The sequence below is a fragment of the Augochlora pura genome, chromosome 4, assembly GCF_028453695.1.
Source record: "Augochlora pura isolate Apur16 chromosome 4, APUR_v2.2.1, whole genome shotgun sequence".
In the NCBI taxonomy this organism is placed as follows: Eukaryota; Metazoa; Arthropoda; class Insecta; order Hymenoptera; family Halictidae; genus Augochlora; species Augochlora pura.
In genome coordinates this window covers 26,148,101-26,175,138 of record NC_135775.1, presented here as the reverse complement: position 1 = coordinate 26,175,138, position 27,038 = coordinate 26,148,101, and the positions used below count along the sequence as shown (strand labels likewise).

The window sequence follows — 27,038 nt, the reverse complement described above, 5'->3', positions numbered from 1 at the left end:
GTCAGGGCTCTTGGTATTCTCGGGAGTATCTTTTTAAGTTCCTATGATCGAAAGTATTATTATACGACGATTTAGCGTTTAGTTCGCGTCACCGCAAAAATTTTTCGATTGGTTCTTTCGCCTTGTTTTCCATTTCGAAGTAGAGAAGAAATAGTTAGACGAGCGAGATAAGAGAAAGGAGAGTAAATAATTCGAAGTGTTCGCGGATCATAGAAGTCTGATTTATTTAATTTTCGTAGGCCGATGTTAAAAGCCACAACTATGTTTCTTTCCCTCGATTTTCATTTTATCGTTTTCCTCTAGTTTCTCTGTCGATTCGGAGGCAAAAGCATTTTATATAACCATTTATTTTTGTTCAAATATTACGTATATTGTTAAGAAATACCATATAGTTTATTTTTCGAGGACTTACAAGTTTTTACAAAGTAAAACATTGAACTTGCCGTACTTGGTAGATGTTATATATAGAATAATTAGAATATATACATGTATATATACATATGTATGTACATATATATATGTGTGTGTATGTATATATGTATATTCTTTCTCTCAACATATTCTGGTACGCATTTATAACCACACAGTATTATCCCTTCGATTTATATTAAGAAAACTGCACGCGTCAATAGAGTTCTCTTTAAACAAAACAAACAAACAAACAAAAAAAAAAAAGAATAGAAGAAGAAGAAGAAGCAAGTAATTTTTCATATGAATCTATATCAATTACTGGTAAAAAGTTACAAAATAAAAAAAAACCGTACGAATTATTATACAATTCATATATAATCGTAAATACGTGTTAATGTTCATTACGATTTTATACGATATCGTTGATAGTCCTGTAACTCGATTTTCGATATGTATTGAAGAAGAAAAATGAGAGAAAATCCGACGAAAAAAAGGAAACAGAGAAACAATTCAAACAGAATTTGTAGGAATTTCTTCCGCACGATTGTCTCGATTTCTTTTTCCTGCTTTTTTCTTTTTTCTCTGACGTGTTCCGATACGTTGATATCGTTCTTAGGCTCTTAGAGCTTTGTGCTTGCGTGTTCGTCCCTCGGCCTGTCGCTGATTGCCAAATTAGTCACGTCGATCAATTCCGCATCGAACTCCAGGACCCTCTTGCTCAAGCTGTACTCCTTCAATATCGCCACGAGCTCCGCGTCGGTGTGAGCTACCCGGATGATCTCCCCGGACAGCGATTGTACGCTCTTCAAGACCTCCGCGGACGGCCGCAGCATGATCAGCTTATGATTTTTCTCCTTGAAGTCGCTTATCACAGTGTTCAACCCCTACGAACGTCACCCAAATAAAAAAAAAAGAAAATTGTACTCGTCGAAAAGAACACGCGACGCGCACCGTTCGACCCGTTCCTGAATCTTGCGTCTGCCAGCGATCGTCGAGCTTAAATGTCATCGGGGGCCCGATGGATTACGAGGATACGCCACACGCTTTGTTTCTATCGCTGATTCGTTCTGTCTGCAGTGGGGACAGTATGTAGACGCGTTCTCGTAGCTCGAAGAAGTAAAATCCAGGACGGATCGGCGCGCGGAATTAAATCGTTCGAACTTGTTCTATACGCACTTGCGCCGCAGTGAAATCAATTTTATCGATATGCTTGCAGTCTAGCACGACGATTCTCGAATTCTTGAAGGTTTTCAGTAGATTCTGCTGATTGTTAGCCAGGTGCTCTATCAAATATATCCTCAGGTAGTCCACCGCGGGGAACAGCAAGCCCGCGCTCGGACGCACGAGGATGTAGCTAACCGCAGGAGTCTGTGTTAACAATAACAAACAAATAAACAAAAAAAAAAAAAGAAATATTTTTAAAATAGCAACTTCTAAAAGTCTTCGTCGATCATTGTTATGTATTTACATTTCTGTATTCGATATATATTGTCGGCCTGGCGTTGAAATAAATTAATATAGCCAGATCAATGGTCACCCCTATTAAAATCCCCAGCTCGACGCCGGCGAACAGGCACGCGAAGAAGGTGGCGAAAATCGGGATAAGATCACGCTCTGCAATCAACGAACAAAGTTGGCGTCGCTGTCCTTATATATCTGTTCATTGCCGCTTTTCCCACAAATTATTCTACTCACTGCTGCATTTCCAGATCGGTCCTATGATCTCCACCTCGATCATGAATATCACCGCGCTGATAATCACGGAGCTCAGCGTGGCTCTCGGGATATAATAAAAATACGGTGTTAGCAAACTTAAAGCGAGGATGACTAGAATACCTGTGTAGACGCCCCCCAACGGTGTCCTAGCGCCGGAAGCGTTGTTCACGGCGCTCCTGGAGAAGGAGCCGGTGACCGGCATCGACTGGAAAAACGAACCCGCCACGTTGCACAGGCCGAGGGTCAGCATCTCTTGGGTCGCGTCCAGAGTCTGGCCTCGTGCTGCGGCAATACATCTCTCGGTTTTCATCGCGCTTCGGAAACTGGAACGAACCTCTTTCATCGTCGACAAGACTCACAGAAGGCTTTGGCGATGGCGACGTTCCCGATGACCGAGATCAGAGGAACGATGATGATCCCGGTACCCAAGTTCCTGCACATGTCCACGAACGTCTCGGTTTGGTTGCCGAAGGTCCTGGAGAACGGCGGCGGTCCAACGGTCGGCAATCCCGCGTCGATGTGCCCTGTCAAGACGAAGGGCGCGCCACCCCGGCTTTCGTAGACGTACGAGATCACCGCGCAGATGATCACGACGATGGCGTTCCTGCCGGTTTCCAGGAACCAGAACGATTTCTTCAGCATCCTGTTGGCGACCTTGACGTCCTTCAGTTTCTGGAACCGTTCGCCGTTTCTTCAGCCGATTTCCCCTTTTTTTTTCTCTTTCTCTCGGCGCGCATATGTATTCATACCGCGGTAAGAACTAGTTCTGCTCGCGTGAGCGTCCCCGATGAAATTACCTTCAGGGTCAGCAGAATTAGAATGCAGCAGCACGACAAGATCAGGTCAGGGATCTTCGTGCGTCCGATGTTGTTGATCAGCTCCGTCCAGATCTCCACGAAGCTTTCCCCGTGGATCTTCAGGCCCAGCAAGCTTTTTATCTGGCTGCAGGCAATGATCAGGCTCGCCGCCGACGTGAACCCCGAGACCACCGGCACCGAGACGAACTCGACCAGGAATCCTAGCCTCAGTATGCCGAGCATTATCGTCACGCATCCTGACAGGAAGCACAGCAGGACCGCGTACTCCGGGACGCCTCTGCGAACCAAGCGTTCGTCGTTTTCGGTCTCGCTCTCGTTTCGGTTTCGTGTCTAAAAATCGTGTCGTTGACCCAGCTCGCGGAAACGATGTCACGGCTCGTTTAAAGACGCGAAATCTTTCAATTGCGCGCGGACCGCCGTGCTAGATCATCGCGTGCGCACCGGTCTTTCAGAGGTCGTTAAATCATATTGCCCCGTCGCAATTGCCGCGGCTACGAACACGAGACCGATTCGGATCCTTACCTCGCGTACGTGTACGTCAGCAAAGAGATCAACGCGGTCGGGCCAATATTGACTTCACGGCAGGTACCAAAGAAAATGTAAACGAAGCTGCCCGCGAACGCGCTGTACAATCCAAACTGGGGTGTCAGGCCGGCTAGACCGGCGTAGGCGATCGCCTGGAATCAAATGGACACGGGGAAATCAGTAGAGCCGACGTAGAAGCGATCGGGCAACGAGATATAGTGATTCAATAGTGTCGTTGCGCGGAGAACGAGTACCTGTGGTATCAAGGTCAGACCGACCGTCAGGCCAGCAACCAGGTCGCCCAGCGCGTCTCTCGGCTTGTAGAGCGGCAGCCATTTGAGTATCGGCACCCGGCTCTTCAGCAGCTTTTCGAAGTTGAATGCTGTCATTCTTTTTTTTTGTTTTCCGGCGAACGGTGCGTCACTTCTTACCGTATGGTTTTTTTTCTAGAGCTAGATCATTCTGCTCGCTCGAGCTCCTGGAATCACACAGACGACGCGCCGGTTCAGAAACGTGTCCTTCGGTCACGATTGTCCGGCGAAGATCGTTCTTATGCAATACGCGGTCGGACGGTTGTCCCATTGAGCTGGCTCCGACGATCGGAGCCAATTCAACAAACGTTCGAACGAGAGCCGGCAATTAGCGGATTTGCCGAGTGGCAATTAACGGGTGATTTTTAGCGGCGCGGACGGTGTACGGCGGCGTCACCTGATCGCCGGACACGTGAGATCGATTTGTCCACGTGATTATCCTGTTTCCTGCTGGCGCGCGACCATACAGCCGCGCTCATTACCATCTGTAACTTGATGGTCTTTCTATTTTCAGAGGTGAACTTCCGAAAGTCGCTCGCGTCTTTGCACGGCCACGAGTCCACGGACGTGTGACTGTCGACGGTCATCGCTGGACGCGAGCTCCGAAGCACAGGCTCACCGAGAGCCACGCGGTGTTCCACCCGCAATTTGAGGTAGGCCATGTAACACAGCAACTTTCGGAAGCCAAGGTCGGAAACCTTCCTTCCTTCGGACTTAGTTTCGATTAACACGTCGAGCGTCGCGTCGCTCGCATATGGGTGCGACTAATTATAAATTGCGATATTTGTTTTATTACAATACGCCGAGAAAACTGAGTCGTTTAAATAATTCGTACGGTATATTTTCGTTTCCTATTTCCGGCTTCATTAATTAAACGACTTTGGTGTTGCAGGAAGCTTCGGAGTTGGCATTCGACGCTTGACGGGCGAAGGCTGACCGCTTTGAAGGATCGCCTGGGTGTGGCGTGTACCGAGATGAAACCCGAGGATTCGTAGGTGAGAAATTTCGCGAATACGGAAACGATGGTTAAAGTTGTTTGGACGAAGAAATTCTGTGGGAAGAAGAAAATGCTCGAGCCGCGATCGTTCGCGAGTCACCCTCGAGAAAAGCGGGTGGAGAGTCTACGTGCCTTCGAACAAACCTAGTGGATGAACCTCATAAAATGATCTCGTGAACCTCGGAAGCGGCTTGCAGTTGGCTACGAAGAATTCACGGTCCTGCGGTCTCGCGCCGCGATAATATAATGTCCCGTCGCCGATCCATCGCGCACTGATCACTTCACGCCTCGTTAACTTCTCCGCCGTATGATCGCGGATCCCGCGGGACGGCCGATTTCGATCGGTATCGCCGCGCGTGATCGACAAGAAGCTTTCCTGCTTAAACTGAGTCTTACCGATCCGATGCGTGGTCGCGCACCTCCTCTATATACTATACACTGATTAAATCTACAGCTGTTTCACACGTGCCGGGCCCCTCCCTCCACTCCGCGAACCTGCGTCGTTACGTCCGTGTCCGTCAGGATGCGAACGCATGCGTCGCCGGTCGCTCTTTAAACGATCGCTGGGTTCGGCAAACCACGAATTACGGCCAATTTAACGAGCAATTTGTTCTTTTCTTCTAGTCCCGGCATCCGGCCGATCCACGGCATCCTGCTAGCCGATTTCGACTGTGGCCCATCGACGTCCACCGCCCGATATCGTCAGCGATCTCCCACTAATGCGATAATAATCGCCTCTACGCGTCTCCGTTATCCGTCGACGTAAAACGCTGGTCGAATCAAGGAGAAAAAAATAAAATGTAAAAATATCCGTGCAAGGACACGGCGTACCTGTTACCCACAATCAGCAAGAATTCAGCAAGGAAAAAAGCAGCCGACACTATGCTGTTTCTCAAGGTACTTATCCGCATTTTATTCCGACAGACATAAATTCCATTTATGCGCGTGTATTGCAGCGATTTCTTCTTATGAATTTCAGACAGGAATTATGGTAATCGTTAGATAACGTTAATGGACAGTTTCTCTGATAAAGACGCTTTGCGGTCGATAGTCGTCATCTTGCCGAGGGATCGGGAAAAGAAAAGCTCGTCCCGGATACCGTCGACTTTCTTCCTCGCACTAGAAAGCACAGGCGACGCCGTGGTATCGCGCTAGGACATCTCGAGGGGGGAAAAGGCAATTTGCGTAGATGTCCAGGCGAGGAAAAGTGATCAAGGATCTACCTCGCGGCTACGCGATCGATTACGCTTTCCGCGAAACGCGTCGAATTCAAACAAACAGCTGTTCGCGGGAAAGACCAGTTTGGCGAGCGCGTCATTTTACGGGAATCGATCAGTGATTATCGCGAATCGCGGGGCGACCGTATTCTTCGCGAATACGCGAATATCGTCGCTCGAGTCCCTTTTCGATGAAGATTCGTGTGCGAGGTTCGTTCGGTCGTACAGTTGAAATTCACCGAGCGCGCCGGCGTACACGTACGTAAATTACAAGGCCGTGTCTTGTTCTTGGACGACGACGTACTTTGCATGCGAACGCCGCCGGCAGGCCGCGATAACGCGCCCGTTTTAAAATTCCCGGCGATAACTATTAATATTTTTTTCGGATGGGAATACAGCGTAAAATTCGCGGGGATCTTCGCGATCGCGTATTAGTTGGCGATAACGGACGGTGTTGTCCAGCGTTGCGAATTCAATTATTGCCGATCGTTCGCGCCGCGTTCGGAAAAACACGTGTTTCCCATTTGGATGTCACGCGTTGACATTTTTATTGTTCCTCGAGGAACTAATATTGACGCAGCTCGTGCTGCATCGCCCTCCGTTACGTGTATCATAAATTTGTTAATGTTAACAGGTCGATAGGAAATGATATCGTTCGCCGAACGATGGTATGCAATTGCGGAATGCAAACGATGAGTCGGGGCCGATTATACGGTGTTTATCGCGCGGAAGAACTCGCGGGACATCGATATTCCAATTTCCAATTGTTCTATCTTATTTGCGGTGTTCGTTCGTAATTGTATTTTCTTCGCTAGAAAAAACTTCGACAAAAGTCTCGACGTATATTTCTCGTCGCATTCTGATAGTAAGAAAGTTCAAAAGAGGTTAACAGTGGAAATTTTGGTACTCCTGCTTCTCGTTCGTTTCTCTTCTCGCGTTGCTAATTTTTGGCCGGTGGATCCTGGTCGATTCGGACTTTTTCTCCGAGTTTGCACAAGCACCTCGTACAGCAGTTATTTGCCAATGTAATCGAGACTCCGAAAAGTACCGGTTGCCTGTCACGAAATGTTCGAGGATTTAAAAACAGGAATTCAGAATCCGAGATCCTATTTCAAAGTATTACAAGCGTTCCTTATTTCATCGAATTATTTATATAGCTCCAGTGTTTCTAATGAAATAGTGAATTTAAAAAATTTGCGCAGTTCACAGTAGAAAATTATACAATTCTTCGAAATACAATTATTTTTATAATTTCACGGATGAATGAATATTTTTCTGCGATCGAGGAAATAGCTCGAAGCCTTGAGTTTCTTCTAGGGATAATTTCAATTCAGTCCGCGTTAAATAATTATTAACGATTTTCCATGGTCTTATTTATTTCTCTAACGAATGTAACGCGTAAGACGAAGATGCATGATTGCGCGACAAGGATAGGGATATCTCTGCCACTAACTCTTTCTCATACTGCTCCTGATACTTTTGCTGTTGGCGCTATCGGCGATAAATCGTTGAAACTGTAAGACAAATTACTTCAACGAGTAAAAATCACGTGCTGTAACCCTTCGAGTAACGCGTCGATAACTTTTTTACGAAACCACATAAGATAAGTATTTTTACAGACGAGGTATAGCCATTTTCCAATAGATGTGGCTGCAGTTCCATTTCCTCGAGTTTGATCAGTGCTGCCATCTAAAGCACCTGCTCTTTTGGAACAGGCGCACCTGCCACCTAGCAAGCAAACGTGTGCTGTGAAAAGTAGTGCGTTGATATTCGTTAAAATGGTTAAAGAAGTATGTTTCCTATTTCTTGCATCTGGATTCAACAAAACAAATTAGTTCGTGCACACCTTAGAACGGGAATTCTTCATAGGATCAGTTTTAATACTAGGTACGTACATCAAGTTCTATTAAAACAATCTTCGACGTTTATTGCTCATCCGGATTCAGGTTGAGTATTCTTATTTGAAATCAAAGCAACCAGAGGAATTAGTATGGCTTCGAAATACATGTAAAACTATTCCAAAACATTCGAGAAATATTAGCAACATCGTTGACGATCAAAATGAAGATCCACGAGTGAAATCGACATCGTTAGGATGGAATAGATAGAGCATTATGTAGCTGTAAATCGACGCTTTCATTTGTGTATAAAATTGTACACGTCGGATAAACATTCGAGCGGGAAAATGAAAGAAGATTTCGGGTATCGGGTACTGCGATTGAATTTTAAAAATGGCGGCCGGTTGGTAATCGCGACGCCACCTGTGCTCGAGCTTCTTCGTGGTTGTTCGTGGCTGTTCGTACGGGGTGCACGGGGTCCACGGGACTCGAATCACGGAGCCCCGCCCTGCCGCCCGCCAGAGCCGTGAAGCAGAGCAGCAGTAGCAGCAACAGCAGCTTCGCTTGCTTCGTGTCAGTAATCATTCTTTTTTATCAATGAAAACAATCGCCTGAGCGTGGTGCCGTTCGACCGAGGAGAACTGATTAGGCGGTTACATTGTGCCCGCGTCCACGTAGTATACAGAAATCGTAGCAGTGACTTCGCGGGGAGTTAACCTTAAAAAGAGAAGTGGCGGTCGTCAGTGGTGTCGCGACAGAGAGAGGATCCGTTGATCGCGCGCGTCGTCGCCGTCGCCGTCGTCGTCGTCGTCGACGAGTGCCGTTTCTTTCGTTCCGTATTCACGACACGGTGTATCGAAGACGGAGACGGTGTGAAAAGGAAAGTGCATCGTCATCGATGTGAGCAGACCGAAAGAAGAGGATAGGGAAGAAGGCCCGCCGTTGCAGGAGAGAAAGAGAGAGAGAAGGAGAGAGAGAGCGCGCGCAAGAGAGATAGATAGAGAAAGGGAGAGAGCGAACGAGAGATAGAGAGAGGAGCCGTTCGTGGGACATAGAGGCCGTTACGTCGAGCCGGGAATTTTGGCAAGCGTCGCTCCGTTAGGGAGCTCCAGGTACGATAATCACCGTTATCGTTTATTGTCGCGTTCCGCGCGTCGTTCCTTGTCCCCGTTAACCGTGTAATCGTTAACGTTATAATAGAATCGAGGCCGGCCCTTCGGCCGGATCGCGAGCAGCCAACATGGCGGCCGCCTAGGCTACGCTGTCAAATTTTCCCCGTTCCGTCATCGCGGTTATTTTAACACCGAGACCGTGTTTCGCCCGATTCCTCGCCCCGCCGTTACGTTCGTGAAACGACCGATCGGTCGGAAAATACTCTCGGTCGCCCTGGAAAAGACAGGATCGTCGGTATAGATTTTTATTTCCCCTTTTTCGCAACGAGGCCGAGCCGAGCCGAGACCAGTACCCGCCCGACTGCCGGCTCCGGACGGTAATGAGATTCTTCCTGTTTAAGTTGAACTTTCCTCGTTCAAGAATTTCTGCCGCGTCCGAGCGTACTCTAGCCGTTTAAACCCTTTCCACGACAGACACCGAAATCGAGCGACGTGTCGTACGTTCGTGGAAACGCGACCAATAAGCCCGCTCCGAGCGATCTGTTTCTTAACCGTTCCCGGCTGTCGAGGTGATTTGTTGTTACGAGGCGACTCCGTACGAGACCGGACGATTAACAGATGCCACGGTCTCGATCGTATTAGATTTCTGTAGAATCTGGTTCCGAGAGAGGGTTAACGAGCATGGCCGCGCGCGGAATTTACCGACCGCACTTCACGGATGCCAACCGGGAGAGCACTTTTCACCGAACTTCTCCGGCTGGCCGGCGATACACCGAGATTACTACGAATTTACATAGGGGATCAATAACCATTAATTCACGGTGCGAGCCGAGTGCTATTTCATTATCTGTTAATTCACGCCTGCGTCTAGGATTTATTGGGTCGATGCGTGCAAAACGTTCGCTTCCTCGATCCTCCGCATTATTATTATTATTATTATTGCTCCGATCATTATTACCCGGCTTCATTACGCAATGCTATATAACAAGTGCACCGGCGCTACCGGGGTGATTCTATCCATCCTGTGCAATTTTTCCGACCGTCAACCCTGCCGTAGCTCTCTCGACCGCTCCGAAACGTTCCGGCTTCCTACCAGGGGGGAAGCGTCGACAAATATTTATATCGTCCGGAGGACAATTATTTATTCCACCGAAGGTCCAGGGTTCTAATCATTTATTTATTTCGTTGGCTCGACTGTGAATTCACGGAGGGCATTTATTCTCGGTAATGTAACTTTAGTAACAGGATACCGGGAGGGTAGAAAGTAAAACAGGGATCACAATTATGCGCGTTGTTACAGCCTCTTCGTCTTTTATCTCGTCACAGGCAGCGTATCGTTCGCGTTCGTTATAATTACACTCGCCACGATTAACCCCTCGCCGTACGATTTCTTTCGCGATGATTATAACACTTGCTACGTTCTTGCGCGTGAAAGAAAAATACGATATTTATCGTATTTTGACCTATAGTTTATTAGTCATACGTCGCGAGTACATTTGTTAGGTTATATTCGGAGCCTTCGGATTCTGCGACACGATGTCACGCGAATCGGTGTAGAATCCGGAGAAGAGCGCGTCGGAGTGAAAGAATCAACGCAAGATTGAATTTCAATTTCACTCCTGGAATTCGTTCCAAGAATGAGATAACCGGGAGGGGGCTCGGGGCGCACCGAGCGTAATTCAGTGACCCCATCCGCGAAACGTCCCAGCTAATTACCGTGTTTTTTTCTCGTCTATTTCGCGGCCGGGATTATCGCGTCCCCGGAATGGAATCGATACACGGTCGTAACCGCCTCGTATTCAAACAGCCGCGAAACACGTAACACGTCTGCGGGGACATGTTTTATTTTCGTAAACATGGAATAGGCCTGAACGTGGAAAGATAAGCGGGCCGCCACCTTATCGCTTGTAATTATATGCAGGGGAGGAAAAGCGAAGACCGAGCGAAAATTGTGAGTCACGTACCGCCCCGCGATAACCTCACGGTAACGGAGGGGGGGAAGGGTTTTTTTTGTTTTTATTATTTCGAAGCTTCGGACCACCGTAATAAGGGGATTGCGTAACGGCGGGGTGTTGCGCCGAAAAATCCGAAAACAAACCCGAGTACTCGAGGGCGCCGCGACGGTTTTTTTTTTCACGAAAACGTGAACAACCCGCCCGGATAAAAATACCGCGGCGCCGCTTTGTGCACCGGGTACACGTGCCCGCCGCCCGAAAATATGACACTTTCATCATCCGGCGGATGATGCACGTTTCATAATTATTGCCTGAGGCACACGGTCTAGTCGACGCTGCTCTCTCTCTCTCTCTCGCGGTCGCTCTTCGAGGGAAAGATCGATCCTTGATCCGTGCCACGGCTGTTTCTCGATCTCCGCGCACCCGGCGCGCAGCTGGAAATTATGGTTGACCGGTTAAGTACGCGAGTTGACTTCGCACGCGATTTTACTTCGGCGCTCCTGTCGTCTTCGGAGCCAACGCGGCGACCGCAATTTATGGCTTTATAGTTTCCATTAATCATCCGGTTTAAACATCTGTTAACAAACATTTGAATTCCTCGTTTTTACGCCGCCGGCGTTTCCGTGCGTCAGACGTATTGTCCTCTCGACTCTCTTCTTTTACAGGGGGGACACCTTCTTCCCCTAAATAAATAAATAAATTATCTTGCTCGGCAAGGTTATCGTGCACGCGCACGGTTAGAGGTTCTTCTATCTTCCTCCAAAAGATATCGAATTTGTTGCAAGGTTAATGGTTCGGAATTATTTAGAAAATGCTAGGAATGTTAGGTATCGTGTTCCTTAATTCACCGATTATAGGAGACCAGCATCCGAGCTAACTTTTCCTCGTGTTGCTACTATAATCCATACCGCCGTATTTACTTGACACGACGCCGGGGGTGGAAACAGATTTGTTGGGAAGATTCCCCTTGTCTGGCTACGAGTTAGCCCGATTTTGAGCTATCCACCCTCTGCAGGCTCTCCTACCATCCTCAACCCTTCTGGTTCCGAACAACGACATATTGTCGTCGACTATATTTAAGAAAATGTTTCCTTCTTGTTTCTACAAAACAATAATTTCATTTCTTATTTCTTCTTACTTTTCTCCTCTTACAAAAATGTTCTGACTTGTGTTGAGTCTAAGACGATTAAAAAGTCGCACGTGGAGGGTTAAAAGACCATTTACCAGCAAGTTTTGATTAATTATCGAGCAACAGTTTTTAAATGGCCACAGTGAAATTCGACGAATCTTTTTCCTTATCTCGGTGACGTTCCCAGATAGTCGGCAACGGTGTTTGCTCAGCGGATGAGTCAACGGGAGGAAAACGACCGTCGAAGGAAGCATCGTAATCGGGTGCACGGCCTTGACGGAACTGTCCAACAACGTCGAAAAGTTATCGTTCTTATCAACGACACCGTCGCTCCATCTGTTCGTCGATCATTCGACGGTTGTTCCCGACGCGGAGAAACCCGTTGGTTCTTGGCAAAGCGTCGAGGAAAGCGGCCGCAGCCGGTAGGAGCAGCGCGATTGGCCGGCCAATTGCTGCGGCAGCTGTCTTAATCGCCTTTAATTGGTTCGAAATATAAAGTCGTCGCAGTCCCGAAGACAAGTGGCGTGTCTCTCTTCGCCGGCAATTGACAGCGTGCTGCCACTCGAGAGATGCGACGTCGATAGGGCGGCGTTGCCCGAGATATCGGTTCCGCGAGCAACGATCGGCCGTGAATCGATCGCCGCCACACGAACCGACTCGCGCGGGATCCCGATAGCCGCGGGAGTTGCATCCGCTGACGAGTATATAGCTCGATAAGCCAGCCCCGATCAATACGCGAAAAACGATACCGCGATCGATCGAATCGTCTCTCCGACCGTCTCGAGTCGTCTCTCTTTCCCTGTCTTCTCCTTTCTCCCCCCCTCCCTCGCGTTCTGTAATATAAAGTGCGCCACTATTCGACGGGCATCGCAGAATTGGCTCTCTCGCGGCTGGTGCGATAACGCGCTGCGAGCAGGCTCGATTCCAGTGTGTGCAAATACTGCTTATCAACCGTTCGCTCGAGCCAGTCGAAATCTTCGCCGATAAGCGGAGGCCGCTGCGCGATCCGCGAGCATTAAGAATAGTTGATCCACGAGCCTCGGAAAGCAGACACCACCTATACGGTCGATGCAATTTTTCCAAAACTTCCCTAAAACCTCTACTTTTCACCACTTTGTTCTAATCACGTCGAGCTAGACGGTATTCTATTTTTCCGCGACAAAGAAACGTGACTAATCGGAATTTCTTTGAAGTAAATCGTAAGAGGTTGATCAAGCTCTCCCGGCTCGTGGATCGATGTCTTCGATACCGTCGATGCAGAAGTTTTGTTGAAATTCACGGCGCTAATGTCGTGCCACGCGATAGTTCTTTAAAACCGCAGGCTCGATAAGAATTAGATAAGGAGACATAAATAAGCAATGTAATCTTAGCATTATCTATTTCTACTATGTTTCCTAGATAAGCCGGCGTGAATTTGCGTACGTAGGGTAGATTGAGTCAGGGTAGCCGAGCCGGTTACGATGATTTCTATAATTGTTGCACCTTCTATCCAGGCACAATTAACTTTGCATCGAATAAGGTATATTACATCTTCGTATTAAAAAATAAACAAGCTGAAAGAATTTAATGTTTCGCATAAAATGAATACGAAGTTGATCGTGTCCGAAAAAGCATTATACTACCCTAATTAGGCTCGATGCAACTCGTTTCATACAGCGTTAAGACGAAACGCGGTCTCGATATTAGCAACGGCATAGAACAAGGGCTTTTCGAGCGGGAGCCAGACGTTCGAACAGCTCCTGTTCTCTGATAAATAATAAAGCACAATGACGGCTAATGACGATCGCGTTTCGCAGCACGGTTAGTAGGTCGCCGGCTACTCAGCGAGCGCGAAAGCAATGCCAATGATGTATTCCACTGGCAAACCCCTGTTCCTCCCTTCCTTCCTGTCACCCTGCAACCCTCCTCCCGATTGCGGGGTCACGTCCTGTTACGAGTCCCCCTCGTCCGCCATGGGTTATCCCTTCTTCGACCGTTTCTCGTCGCGCGCAAAGAACGCGCTGCAACGTACGCAGCGAAACGGCCAGCAGAAAAGGGTTGTCGATTTAAAAGCTGAACTCGTTGCTTCGTTCTCAGTCGGACTTTGTTCTATTATAAATTTTATTTTATTTCGAACCGTTATTTATTTAGAGGAGGTTAGATCAGACGTTTTTCCCGGTGGATCATAGCGAGATACGAACAGTAGATTCCACTTAGCTGAGAAGTTTCTTTTCGCGATTGTACCGAGGAGCATCGTCGCGTGTACACGCGAGCGTAATCACTTGAGAGGTACGATTCCGAGCATCGATACCGTCGCGATCTTTTTTTTTTTATCGATCGATTAGCCGCGATAACGGGGAGGAACGATCGAGAGCGATAGACTCTCCTCGGAAGAGTCTAATTTCCTCGAGGCCCGGTCCGCGGCAGCCTTCTGGATTCTTGGATAATCCAAACATTCGAGTGCCTGCTTCTCCCCTGCTCTGACGTCACGGTGGTCCGTAAAAATAGCGAAACGATCTATTCGCGGCTTAATTTCTTCACGCGGCCACACCGAGATCCTTCGCCTCGTCGAGATCGACGGAGAGTGTGTGAGAGAGAGAGAGAGAGGTAGAGAGAACCACGCCGATGAGAATTCGCTGTTTCTCCTCATCCCGGATCAATTGATATATCTTTATCGGGCGTTTAAATATAGAGGATCGATTCGGGAAGAGACGTTAAACCCTCTCCGGGGCGAAATAGAATTCTCGAAAGAAAACCGTCGTCCGGTATCGGCGGCTCCCCGTATTCAGGTTAGATCCTGACGTCACGGTCTGGCTTCTGACGTCATTCACCTGCCGTCACCTCGCCGCAATGTATCGTCCCGCTCCGGATCGCTTTGGGATTCGTCGAGAGCGCCAGCACACGGCGGAACAGTCGCCGAGAGCAGAGAAAGAGAGAGAGAGAGAGAGAGAGAGAGAGCACACACTTTTTGCCGGAATGTTTAATGCGGTGTTGAAAAATTTAGCGGAGAACAGAGGAATCCTCAACTGGCTAATTACCTTCTGTCCAGCTCCCAGATCACCGATTAACCGAGATCGCGCGCGCGCGCACGCACACACCGCCGCTCCTTCGGGATCTAGACAGTGTTTTTTTTTCTCTCTCTCTCTCTCTCCGAGAGAAACTATCGATCTTCCTCCGACCCCTCGGGGGACCTCTAAGAGAGGAAGAGGGGGGGACGCGAGCCGGTTTCGGGGTTGATTTTCCTTCGGTCGTCTTTTCCCTACTACGGTAACAATGAAAGGTTCGGATAGGTGACTCATATACCACCACCTGAATTAACTTCTTTGAATTGTTAATGGTCAGGGGCCAGGCTCGCTCTCTTTCCGCGACATCGGCGCTGGTCGCGTTCGGCTCTAGCACGCTCGCACGCTAGCTCGCTCGCTCGCTCGCTCGCTTTGCCCGACGGTTTACGTCTGTCTTCGCGATCGATGCTTTCGTAGGGAGAACGCGTCGGACAAAACGAACAAGTGTTTCTCTTTGCGGTGCAGTTCGCAGATTGATTGATAGATCGATCGGCTTGCGTCACGGCTTATTTTAAGCGGACGCGTTCTTTATTCTCGTACTATTCTCAGACGGATCTCCGTCCGCGTGCGCCGAAAGTCGGAGGTGGACTCCCCTTTGCGAAAAGGCGTGTGACAGAGAGAGAGAGAGAGAGAGCAGCCCCCTCTCGCGGGGATGAATTAGGAGAGGGCGGCCTCTCCGCGACCATCGTCGGCCAGCGCGTGCTGTTATCGCAAAAGTTCGATAGAGTCCAGAGACAGGCGGCCGGTGTGTAGCCGTTGGGAAGCTGATCCTCTCCGATTCCACGCGTTTCGAAAGTAGGTCGTGCGCCGTCGCGAATTACAGTCATCAGCTGTAATGCGCCGCTCTGTCGTTCCTACGCGAGAAGGGAACACGGCGGAGGTGCCGGCTGTGTAACGAAGCTGCTTTACCTGCGGATACTTTGTAATTAATATCGTTAGGCTCCGTTTGATCGCCATTTACATTCAATTATTCTTCAACCGGCGTGGATGTTGCCGCGCTCACGGCGACTCGGCTTCTAGGAAATCATCGCGCCGCCGCGATGCATAGATAACGCCTACAGTTAGATGCGGCGTGGCTCGCCCCGTCGCTCTAGCCGCAGCAGAAGTTTGCTTTTTCAATAGGCTGTGTTAGGTTCTTCAACTTTGCTGGTTCTAGGAAACGACGCCGCGAACTTGCCGAGACGTTCGATCCTAGGATGAAGCACCCGCGGGCGATTTAACCTGGCTAACGGAGCGATTATGTACTTGGTCGATCTGGGTGGCAGAAGTTTGTTTTTTCAATTGATGAATGAATGATGAGCCCTCGGATCAACTGGGTTCCAGAAAACCGTGTAAACTATACTACAGGTGTTAGCCACCGGGGTGAAAGACCTGTACAGAGCCTGTAGACTACTACTCGCCCTTTCGATTGCGATAGCATCGATTAACTTTTCCCACCTTTGTCCTCGAAGAAAAACGACTCGGAGTCTCTGCCAAGGGAGGAGATGTCGTTTAATCGACTCTCCCGCAACAGCGGCTAGGAAATCGGTGAAATCGCGACGAATCGGGCTCAGCTCCGGGAACAGTTGCGTCGCGGAAAGGGAGGAGGTGGACAGAGGGTGTCCGCCAGGTAAACACGGGGCCACTGATTGGAACGGAGGGCTGGCAGGTGCGACTCCAACAGGCGTCCGAACGTAATCCGAGGACGCGTTGCCGATCGGCCAGGCCTTTCCCGGCTTCCCTACCATCCTTTGTCGTCGCTGTTAAAGACCGTTGGGCCGTGCCAGGGACTTGGTCGAAGTGCACACTTGGTGTGAGGTACTTGGCAGCCTCGCGGTTCTACACAGTCGGTTCGTAGCAGATGGGGAGACCAGGAGAGAAAGAGAGGCGGATAGAGAGAGATAGAGAGAGATAGATAGATAGATAGAGAGAGACCAAGTGCGAGAGATCGTATTGGACGTTGACCCGCGTGGTTCAACTGTTGCTCCCATTCGTGCATCCGGGAACGCGTGTAGGACGGCCTAGGGATCCCGATGATAGAGGAGAGAGCCTTCAGTCAGATAGGTCCGCCGGTCTCCTCCCACCACCGGCCGAACGGCTGAACAACGACCGATCCACGCGAACATCGCGCACGGGAGCCTCTTCCTTGATAAGGGCGATAAACGGAATCTGGGTCGAACAAGCTCTAAGCCGCAGACACGTTTTTCTGCGACGAATGCCGTGAACGCGGCCCGGTCCGTTAATTACACATTCCTCGGAAATGGCTAGACTCATCTACGAAGCGGCTTCAACATAGTTCGATGTATCGTTCGGGCATAAAACGGTGATTCCGGCGTTGATTCTAATGGAATCGTCGCGAGGGATGATCGATAGCCCCCTCAGAAATGAATGGAATTTCGGAGCACCCGGGGGACGCGACGATACCCCCAAATGAACGCCGGAGAAGTTTTCCAGCTGGTCCTCGTGCAGCCAGTTTCGAAGGCGATGTAGTTCGGAGCTTCTAGAGAGTAGGGGTGGTCCTGGAAACCCACCCTAAACTTCAAAAATAGTTCCTCCGTGAAGTCGAACACGTCGGAATCCGTTTCCTTTGAAGACTCGAAGTCTATTCGAAGTCTTCTTCCGACTGTCCCTCGAGCAGAGACTTTCAAAGGGGATGAATTGGACACAACCTCTCGCACGGCTTGAAAATTCGTCTCGCTGTCGAGTCCATCGCCGTTCGAAAAATTCGCCGAAACTTTCTCCAAGCGTCTTCGTAGCACAGATTCTGAAAGTGAGTGCGGAGCCGCCCCATCTTGTAAATTCGTTTCGCTGTCGGAGGCTGCAGTTTACCGTGCCGCGGGCGTAGGAACGGTTATCGTAGAATGGGAACCGCCAACGGCAACCTGTCACGCTCGACAATGGCGTCCTGGCGACGCCGGTAGTAGTCGGCCGGTACTCGGGCGCCGCGGCGCCAGCGTCGCTCATCCCTACCCTCTGGTTTCATCCGCCCAGGCGGTCTTCTCTCGAAACCACCGCGTCGTCCTGCCTGGGTGTGGTTCTCGAAACCCTGTCGAAGATCGGTGCGTCCGGCTTTGTGGGTCTCCTAGTCTTATTCGAACGTGTCCGGCCAGTGGACGTCGACCAGAAGAGGATTCGCTCCCGTGTGCACCCTGACTGAGCAACAGACGAGGAGGAGAGAGGGTAGTAAAGCTGAGAACGTAGAGGAAAGAGAGAGAGAGAGAGAGAGGGAGGGAGAGTAAGCGGCGAGAGGGTGAAAGGGGCGAGCCACGACTCTGTTCATCGATTCCTTGCTTCGACGGTTCCTGTGAACGCGACATGAAAAGAGAGCCGCTCGCACCAATGGGCGCGATTCACCGGTCCTCGTACTACGTGTGCGTGCGTGATCCTCTTCCGTGCTAGAACTCTCCCTCCCTCCCTATCTCTCTCTCTATCTCTTTCTCTCTCTCTGTCTCTCTCTTTGCCTAAGACACCTTTCGCCGGAATTTCTGGCGTTCCAGCGGGGGCGCAATCTGGCGGTGGAACACGGGCACGGCCAGGCTACTCCTCGCCCTCCTCGAGAACGTTGCACACCGGGAGGTTATGTTGCCGAGGGATCCATGACGCTCTGACGACGGGGGAAGACGGACGGAGCGTGTAAGTTCACCTGGAACAGCCTCCGCGAGCACTCGATCCCCTTCAGCGAAGTTCCCCGGTGCTCGTCGCGACGAGAACCTTCTGGAAATATTAATAACAGGGGAGTTCACCCTCTCGCACCCTTCGCGGAGGTGTCGAAGTGGCCCCGGGGGTTGGAAGTCGAGGTTCGGAGTGGAACGCGGCCTGGCGAGGCTCTCTCAACACTTGTTGAGAACAGAACTGCTCGAAAAATGTGAATACCAGTGACATATATATCTACGGTGGAGGTGGTGAAGCGATCTTAGGGGTTGGAAGTTCGGTTCCAGTGGCTAGAACGACTCGGTTGGTTCTTCGTCTCCTTCTGTGAACTCTCCCGGCACTCGTCGAGACGCGAATTCTCTGAAATTGTGAACGATAACGGTGTACACCCTGTTCTTGCCCCTCTCGGAACATCGAAATCATTTCCAGTGACGGGAACGATCCTCGGTTCGCTCGCGATTTTCTTCGGTGAACTCTTCCGGCACTCGTCGGGACGCAAACCACGCGAAAATCTAAATGTCAACCGTTGCACGACCCTCTTGCCGATTCGAGTCGGAGGTGTTGGAAGTTGAGTCATAGTGTCTAGAGCGAGTCTCGGTTTCGCTTCTGTGAATTTTCTGGCACTTGCCGAGAAGTGAACCGCTCGGAAACGCGGGCAAGGGAGAGAGATAGAGAGAGGGAGAGAGAGAGTGCGGGACCCTCCGTGTTGCACCCTCGGCGAAGGGTGTTTCAAGCGATCCGGAGGGTAGGAGTTGCAGCGACGAGAACGATATACCCGCCGCCTCCGGTTCTGTGAATTTTTCTGCAACTTGTTGAGAAGCAAACTGCCTGGAAACGCGAACAGAGAAGGGTGTACACCCTCCGCGGCGTCCTCGGCGCGAGGCGAGGGGCGGGGGGAAAGGGGAGTGGGGCGGCCTGAAGCTGTTCTAGCTGCTACGTTCGCTTCCTGTGAATTATTCCCGGCGTTCTCGTCGAGAGGTTGTACCGCCTGGGTATCGCGAATAATGGGGAGAGCCCGTGCTCGCGGGTGTTTCTGGAGAAGTTCTAGAGGCGGGAGGTTGATTTCGAGCGACGAGTCAGCGGCGGTTGAGAAGTGAACGGCAGGGGGAGAGCACGCGTCCCACCGTGGCAGGTGTCCGACGCGTTCCCAAGGGTCCGACAGTCGGAACTCTTCGCCGCGTTCGTTTTCGCGAATTTGTCGGCGGGGTTAGGTTTTCCACGGGACACCCTGTGTGCACACACGGTTGTTCTACCGTGGTCGCTCATGCGCCGAGCCGAGCCCCCATCGGTTCCGGAAAATGAGAACAACTTGGCCGTTAGATCGACAACCCTCGGATTCCCCGGGTTGTGAGACCTTTTTGGAGGTGAAGGACGACGCTCGCGTCGAGTTCCGATGGCACCTGAAAAATTTCGCCGGCCTATCTGTCCCGGGGATACCGTTCGCCTCCCCCTCTACCGTTTTTCTCGCGCGGTTCGTGAGAATCCGGCGGATGTCGAACGAGAGCTCGGATCGTGAGTTTCTCCGCGAATCTTTCGAACGATTACCAGCGAAATTCGTAGATAACGCACGTCTGGCCCATGGTCGCGGTGTCGGTTCGTTAGATAAAAATAGCACGTTCCCGGCGGAATCCTCGCGCGTACGACGCGCGCCCGGCTTCAAGGAACACTTCTTTTTTCCTTCTCTCTCCGCCTTCTTTCCCGTGAATTCAAGCCAGGGAATGGGGGGAGAGAGAGAGAGAGCAAGCTGGAAACCCAGAAGCAGGAGGACGTCTTCTTTATCTAGTCGAAGATTAATGACGCTCTAGTAGTTGCGCTAACGAAAAAAATGTGCTGTCCGTGACACGAATGCGCTTTGCACGGCTCGACCAGAATAGAACGATTAATGCGTTCTTGCTTGCACGGTCCCCGTGATACCGCTAATATTCCGACGCAACTAATTAACCGCTCGGAGGTAGCAGGCAGTCCTCGAACTTGGTGCCTGCTTAAAGATTCACCGGATCAAAGAAGTCGTTCCACTTGGACGTCTTTCCTAGTTCCTCGACAGATATAATTAACTAACCGGCCAGAAACGGACTGCGAAGTTTGCATCGTGCACCTTTGGCATTTTCGATGCGAGACTTACCTGTAAGGACGGCCGGATTCTTTTCGTTTCGTTAAGACCAATTAATTATCCTTTCCTGTTGGTTATGATCGGTCCCGAAAGTTTCGCGCTCGAGCCGCGCGAATCCAAGATCTAATTCTTAATCTAAGATCTAATTCTGACGCATCTGTTAACAGGGGTGGCAACGATCTCGCTAGGAGGTGTCAAAGCTGGCGCGAGGGGCGGGAGAGTCAGCGGTGGCCTGACTCTGGTTCCGGTGGTAGCGGCGGAAACGGAAGTCGTGCGAGAAGCAGCGGCGGCGGATCCGAGGGAAGCATCAGGCCCGAGAAGAGAAGCGACCGGCGGAGCCAGCTGGAGAGGGAGGCTCGATATTCTGTTTCTCGTTCTGCTTCTTCTGCCTGTTCCTGTTCCCGGTGGTGGGAAGCTCGAGGAACTGCGTTGCCCGTCGAAAGAAGCGTCGACGGCGTGACACTGGGCCCCAGCTACCTTCCCAGCTCGAAGGCGAACGAGATAGAAGCCGCGAGACCCTCGAGAACCACGTTTTAAGGCTCGCCGGGGGTTCGACCACCTCCACCCCTCCTCACGAGACACCCTCGACCGCCCTTGACGGGTGTCCCCGTGACCGACCGTATCGCTAGACAGACATCATGAACGAGCTGGAGACCCTTCGCCAGGAGGCGGAGACCCTCAAGAACGCTGTTCGAGTAAGTTCAACCTTTACGCCGCAACCATTTTCCACGTTCGAACCGCGATTATGCCATTAGGATTGAACTCGTGCTATCGCGACCAATTTACACCGTTAATTTCGTATACTAAACAAATGCATTAGAGAACAACGCGATTAGGGAGAAGTCGAACGCCTCGCAGTATTCGCGAATAAAAATTGAATTCGCTGCGAGTGTTATCGATTTCCTTTAAATCGAAACAAATATTTGTCCATTGAATGATAAGTATAAATTCTTGCTTCACGCAAGAAATGCATCAAACGTCAAAGCGTTGGATTCTAATAACAATTTAGCATGGGCATTTAATAAAGTACGGGGGTGGTTTAATAACTTCGGTTAGAACAAAGGTTCCGAGGCTCGGTTACAGCGCTGGTTTCTATCGCTCTCCCCACGCGGAATTCCATATCGCGGCGAGAATTTCCTGCCAATGAATTATCTGGAAACCGTGAACGATAGCGCGGGCCTGCTATCATTGGGCGGTGTCCCGTTCGACGTTAGGGCGTTTTAACGGGAATTATTTCTACGCCGATCTATATACATATATGTATATATATTGTAGGCGTTAAGTTCGCCTAGACAAGGGCTTTGGGTGCGTCGCCTGAAATTGGCCCGACACTTTCACACATTCTCATTGTTCGCCCGGCGGTCTCGGAGACATCGGGGACAAAGCAACAGTTCTCCATGCAACAGCGGCGTATTGTCTCAAAAGAAAAAAGTCTAGGGCGTCTCTCTGCCGGCCCGAAGTGCACTTGGCATTAAACAACCGACCCCTATTCCGTCCCTAACGAGTCAGCGATTTTTTTTTATTTTTCCGTCCGTGCTCTCGACCCTAAAGGGCTGGAAACAAAATCGCAAACATTATTTAGAAATGCCCGCCTACTCCGCCTCCGCTCTGGCTCGCCTGAAAACGTTCCAGCGCAGGGAGCTCCTAGAACCTCCCCCCAGGCAGCACCAATTTCTTTTCACGGGTGTACAAACATTTGTGGAACCGGAAAATAGGAAATATTTGGAGTCCGATTAGCACGATGAAAATTGAAGAAGCGGACGCGATAAAAGGGCAGCTCCGTTTTCAAGCAGCGACTTGACCCTTCGAGGTTCGAAGTCAAAAACATATTATCCGAACAAGTGGTTAACGAAAGTTCCGACATTTCTATTGTTCGAGTCTTGGATAGACGATTCAGTTTTCCTTGGAAAACTGTTCCCGGCGTTCGCAAAGGGTTAGAAATCAGTCTTAAAAAAAATGAAACGAGCCGGGGGAAATTATTGCCGTGCCGGCACGAAACGGGCCGGTAATCAATCGTGGATTACAAAGACGTTGCACGACCGTGCCCATTTTTTTTCTTCTTGAAAAATCGATACTCGATATCGAGATAGGGTCCCTTTATAAATAGTATTAGGAGATCGCCTGCCCTATCATCTCCGAATCTCTTTGAAATTGGGCCACACGGCTCCTCGTCCCATTCAAGCATGTAAGACCGAACAATGCGAGTCCCCTTTGTGTCCGGGCATCGTTCGTAAAAAAAAGAAAAAAAAGGAGAAAAAGATAGCCCTTTTCGACCCCCGCGCGTGTTGTCGGCCGAAGAGGGGGCGGGGGAGGGGGTGGGAATCCGGCGCGATTCCTCGGTCAATTAGTTCGATCGTTTAAACAGTCGTCGCCGTAGGAGTCGGAAGTTCCGCGGGAATTAGAAGCCGTTTCCGGTGGAAAATCCTCGTCGATGGCGATCCCTTTCTGTGCATGGTGAAAACGTGGAAGCCCGGAGGTGTAGTAGTAGTAGTGTGGTGTGTGGTGGTGGTAGGGCGCGGCATAACCGTCGCTTCTCTCTGATCAATACGCCACCGTCCCTCTCTCTCTCTCTCTCTCTCTCTCTCTCTCGCTCTCTCTCTCCAGCTTTCGGTCTTGTTTCTTCCCGACGCGTGTTTCTCTCTTTCTCCCTTCGTCCAGCGTGCGTGAAATTACACGCGTCGTCGGCCGTGCACGCTAATGCGCCGCCTGCGATAAATAGAATCAGCGTTTTTAACGTGCCACGTTCATCTCCCTTTCGCTCTCGCCGTCTGTCCCTTCGCTTTCTCCGTTTCTACGATTTCGAATTGGCCACGAACGCGACGCTCTCTGCCATCGACGTTTTCCTGGAAAGCCCTCCTCCCCCCCGCCCGCACGGTATCGGCACGAAACGCGCCGTTAATTAGGACTCTTCAACTGAATCATGACTGCATTCTTCGAGTATGAGCACGCTGTTGCATTCCCAGTCGCGGCCGAAAGGTCAACGCGATCGTCCGTCGCCTGTGCAACGTCTGTTCCCCTTTTTTTTACTTTCCAGGCCCTAAATCCTCTTTTTCCCCAACAGCCGAACGCGATACGCCGGGCCGGCCACGCGACTTTTGACCTTCCGAGATTTTTTCGTCAGCCTCGTTTTCCGGTCTAATAGACGCGTATTTTTGTCAGAAATGTTTCGCTGATTGCGATCATTTTCTAAATCTTCGTAGAAACGATGCTCCCGTAGTTCCCTTTAATTCGCGAAATACATTACGCACAGTTTATGGAAATTATCAATTCGTTTTGTAGGTAAAACTTCCTCTTCTCCGTCCAATGATTCGAATGTCTGGTAATTAATATTGTGCTTTGTACAGGATGCCCGGAAAGCAGCATGCGACACGACGTTGGTGCAGGCCACGTCGAATATGGAGCCGATCGGACGGATACAGATGCGTACGAGACGCACGCTGCGCGGTCACTTAGCCAAGATATACGCGATGCACTGGGGAAGCGACTCGAGGTACAATGTTCGACTTATTTTCGGTAGTTGGTAACGTGTTTGCCAGGGTGATTGGATTGATGTAACAAACAGCTTGGTTAACAGAAACCTAGTATCGGCGTCGCAGGACGGCAAGTTAATCGTATGGGACAGTTACACCACGAACAAAGTCCACGCGATCCCTCTGCGATCATCGTGGGTGATGACCTGCGCGTACGCGCCGTCAGGGAGCTACGTGGCCTGCGGCGGCTTGGACAACATTTGTTCGATCTATAGTCTGAAGACGAGAGAAGGCAACGTGAGAGTTAGCAGAGAGCTGCCGGGACACACCGGTTACTTGTCCTGCTGTCGATTCTACGACGACAACCAGATCGTAACCAGTTCCGGGGACATGACTTGGTAAGAGAATACCGTCTCGATGATCCCTTTCCGACGCCATTCCCGAGTCCTAGTTGGTCCTTAGTCTCGTTGCATCGAGTTAGACACTCGCTTGGTTAGATTGAATTTGATTAATTTAGATATTGTTCGGAAGGTACTGAAAAATGCTACATTCCGTAAATACGAACGACGATTGCTAAGACGTCGAGTGTAAAAGCAAAAAGACAAGGTAATATTAAAACATATAATGCAGTGAACCCTTCCGTACTTTTAAATATACGCAGCATCTCCTGAGTCCTTACTAATAACAAGAGGCAAGGGGTTGAAGTAGCTAGAGTAACCTGCCACCTAGGAGGCCGCAGTAGAAGGGTTTAAGTCGAGTTTGGATAGAGCAGAGAATGGTCCGTGTTTCCCTTTGTGTTCTCCCCTGCTTCCCAATTGGTAATTATGTCAGCCGTGGAAGTGTTCGAACCTCCTCGAAAACGGATACTCTTTTTTTTGCCGAACCAGTGCCCTGTGGGACATAGAGACTGGACAGCAGTGCACCTCGTTTATCGGACACACGGGAGACGTGATGTCCCTCTCGTTGGCACCGGACACCCGCACATTCGTATCCGGCGCGTGCGACGCCAGTGCAAAGCTCTGGGACATTCGCGAGGGATCGTGCAAGCAGACTTTCCCGGGTCACGAGAGTGACATCAACGCTGTCACGGTGAGGATCCTTGCTTTCTTAACAACTTTTCCTCCCCATCGTCACGCTACACCGTAATCACTAGACTGCGAACTTTATGCGATCACCATTTATCTTCGGCAGTGTACGAAATTTACAACCGCTAATTGGTACTTAATTCAGTTTCGTTTGATCTTTTATTCAGTAACGTCTGTCATTGCCAGAGCCAGGAAATTAATAGTCCTGGCGCGCAGACCTTGGATGTCGAGTATTTATGACATTCAGATATTTTTCAAACACGATTTCACAGCTTAATCGAAGAAAAAGGACTTGGTCCCAGTTTCTGTTGATCTATGATTGTCCAAAGAAGCGTGGTCTTGCATAAGGTCGAAAGGCTACTGATTGCAGAGAGAGATAGAGAGAGAGAGAGAGAGAGAGAGATGGTGGAATATGGTTAGTAAACGTGAATTTTGACGGTGCTACAGTTCTTCCCGAATGGATACGCTTTCGCGACGGGTTCGGACGACGCGACTTGCAGACTGTTCGACATCAGGGCGGATCAACAACTGTCCATCTACAGCCACGACAGTATAATCTGCGGCATCACGAGCGTAGCGTTCAGCAAGAGCGGTAGATTATTGCTGGCCGGTTACGACGACTTCAACTGCAACGTCTGGGATTCGATGAAGGTTGAGCGAGCCGGTACGTCCCCGTTTCACTATTTAACAGCGTTCAGAGAGAAGAGAAATGTCGTTTCAAGCCCTTCTCTCTCTTTTTTACCGCGTAAAGAACTTTGTTTCCGTAGAGCATTGTTAAAATAGTTCAAGGAACACGGAGACTCGAAAGCACCGGCTGCAACGCACGAGACACTTGGCTCGAATTGCCCGCTAATTAGATTAGCAACAGGCCTTCTCCGATTAACGTCTTACTCTGAGACGGGGGGACATTATCGTTCGCGCGTTAACATTCTGTTGCAATGCGTCTTTCTTGTTCGTCTGATTCTTTGAATTTCCACAAAATTTCCTTCAATGTCGTTAGGCGTTGTCCAATTTATTTCAAATCTGAAAAATGGAACTAGATTAATTGGTGAAGATAAAAGACTGAAATCTAGGAGGATAGTTAGGGATTTCTTTTGAAATTGTTCGAAGGAGGATACTTCAAGTATCGCAACGGGTTCTGAAGTTTCAAGTATTCTATAGGATAAAGCGTTAGTTTTAGGGTATAACAGCTAAGAATTTCTTTTTGACGGAGAACTTGGGCGGAGTCTTCTCGAACTAGCGCACGGAGTCGGGGACGTATATTTAGTTTTAGGAGATAAGCGGAGATGTTGGCATGATCTGATTTTTGTCTTGAACAGGAATCCTGGCGGGCCACGACAATCGCGTGTCCTGCCTAGGCGTAACAGAGGACGGCATGGCGGTGGCGACGGGCTCCTGGGACTCGTTCCTACGTATTTGGAACTAACTTGGGGTTCTCCCCAAGTCGTTCCTCCAAAGAACCAACTGCAACAAATCACCATATAGTATAAGCATTAAGTACCACCACTTGACCACCGAAGTCGGCGTGTCCGTATCTTCGATGGAGGCGAGCTACTCGCCCAGTTCACCGGAGTTGACGTTGATCAGAAAGTTTGGACCACCGACAGACACCAGCAACAGCAGTAGCAGCAACAGCAGCAGCAGCAAGAAGATGAGCAAGAGCAAGTGCAAGA

The 27,038-nt window shown here is 49.9% G+C and overlaps 2 protein-coding genes and 1 long non-coding RNA gene across 8 annotated transcripts; 2 read left to right on the top strand and 1 right to left on the bottom strand.

The window, feature by feature from the left end:
* Window positions 1-147: 147 nt before the first annotated feature.
* On the bottom strand, window positions 148-5,447 carry LOC144468810 (sodium-independent sulfate anion transporter). Of its 4 annotated transcripts, none has more exons than XM_078178549.1 (9): window positions 5,175-5,447; window positions 3,725-3,948; window positions 3,468-3,622; window positions 2,925-3,222; window positions 2,487-2,799; window positions 2,107-2,409; window positions 1,880-2,025; window positions 1,588-1,779; window positions 148-1,295 (listed from the first exon to the last, which is right to left on the bottom strand). In XM_078178549.1, the coding sequence occupies exons 2-9, from the start codon at window positions 3,857-3,859 to the stop codon at window positions 1,032-1,034; spliced, it is 1,806 nt and encodes a 601-aa protein (XP_078034675.1). In that variant the 5' UTR covers window positions 3,860-3,948; window positions 5,175-5,447; the 3' UTR covers window positions 148-1,031. The 4 variants fall into 4 exon arrangements, 3 of the variants coding, with proteins under 3 accessions (XP_078034675.1, XP_078034674.1, XP_078034677.1); XM_078178548.1 differs by lacking the exon at window positions 5,175-5,447 and adding an exon at window positions 4,936-5,162; XM_078178551.1 differs by lacking the exon at window positions 5,175-5,447 and adding an exon at window positions 4,617-4,915.
* Window positions 4,687-6,128, top strand: LOC144468811 (uncharacterized). Its single transcript, XR_013493870.1, has 3 exons — window positions 4,687-4,776; window positions 5,403-5,675; window positions 5,758-6,128. It is a non-coding gene; the product is annotated as an uncharacterized LOC144468811 (long non-coding RNA).
* Window positions 6,129-8,343: 2,215 nt separating this feature from the next.
* On the top strand, window positions 8,344-26,823 carry Gbeta13f (guanine nucleotide-binding protein subunit beta-1). 3 transcript variants are annotated; one of them, XM_078177584.1, is made up of 7 exons: window positions 8,344-8,945; window positions 20,978-21,505; window positions 24,155-24,300; window positions 24,385-24,678; window positions 25,168-25,369; window positions 25,813-26,029; window positions 26,685-26,823. In XM_078177584.1, exons 2-7 carry the CDS (start codon window positions 21,449-21,451, stop codon window positions 26,789-26,791), a joined length of 1,023 nt encoding a protein of 340 aa, XP_078033710.1. In that variant the 5' UTR covers window positions 8,344-8,945; window positions 20,978-21,448; the 3' UTR covers window positions 26,792-26,823. The 3 variants fall into 3 exon arrangements, with proteins under 3 accessions (XP_078033710.1, XP_078033708.1, XP_078033709.1); XM_078177582.1 differs by having other exon boundaries at window positions 24,373-24,678; XM_078177583.1 differs by lacking the exon at window positions 8,344-8,945 and adding an exon at window positions 18,566-18,682 and having other exon boundaries at window positions 24,373-24,678.
* Window positions 26,824-27,038: the final 215 nt, after the last annotated feature.

Excerpts from the sequence above, each read along its gene's own strand:
- Gbeta13f (XM_078177582.1), top strand. The coding sequence starts at position 21,449 with ATGAACGAGCTGGAGACCCTTCGCCAGGAGGCGGAGACCCTCAAGAAC. Across the intron at positions 24,301-24,372 it reads CACTGGGGAAGCGACTCGAG|CTTGGTTAACAGAAACCTAG; the intron begins GTACAATGTTCG and ends TGTAACAAACAG. Across the intron at positions 24,679-25,167 it reads AGTTCCGGGGACATGACTTG|TGCCCTGTGGGACATAGAGA; the intron begins GTAAGAGAATAC and ends TTGCCGAACCAG.
- LOC144468810 (XM_078178549.1), bottom strand. The coding sequence starts at position 3,859 with ATGACAGCATTCAACTTCGAAAAGCTGCTGAAGAGCCGGGTGCCGATA. Across the intron at positions 2,410-2,486 it reads CGCCATCGCCAAAGCCTTCT|CACGAGGCCAGACTCTGGAC; the intron begins GTGAGTCTTGTC and ends GTATTGCCGCAG. Across the intron at positions 1,296-1,587 it reads TTGATTTCACTGCGGCGCAA|GGGTTGAACACTGTGATAAG; the intron begins GTGCGTATAGAA and ends TGACGTTCGTAG.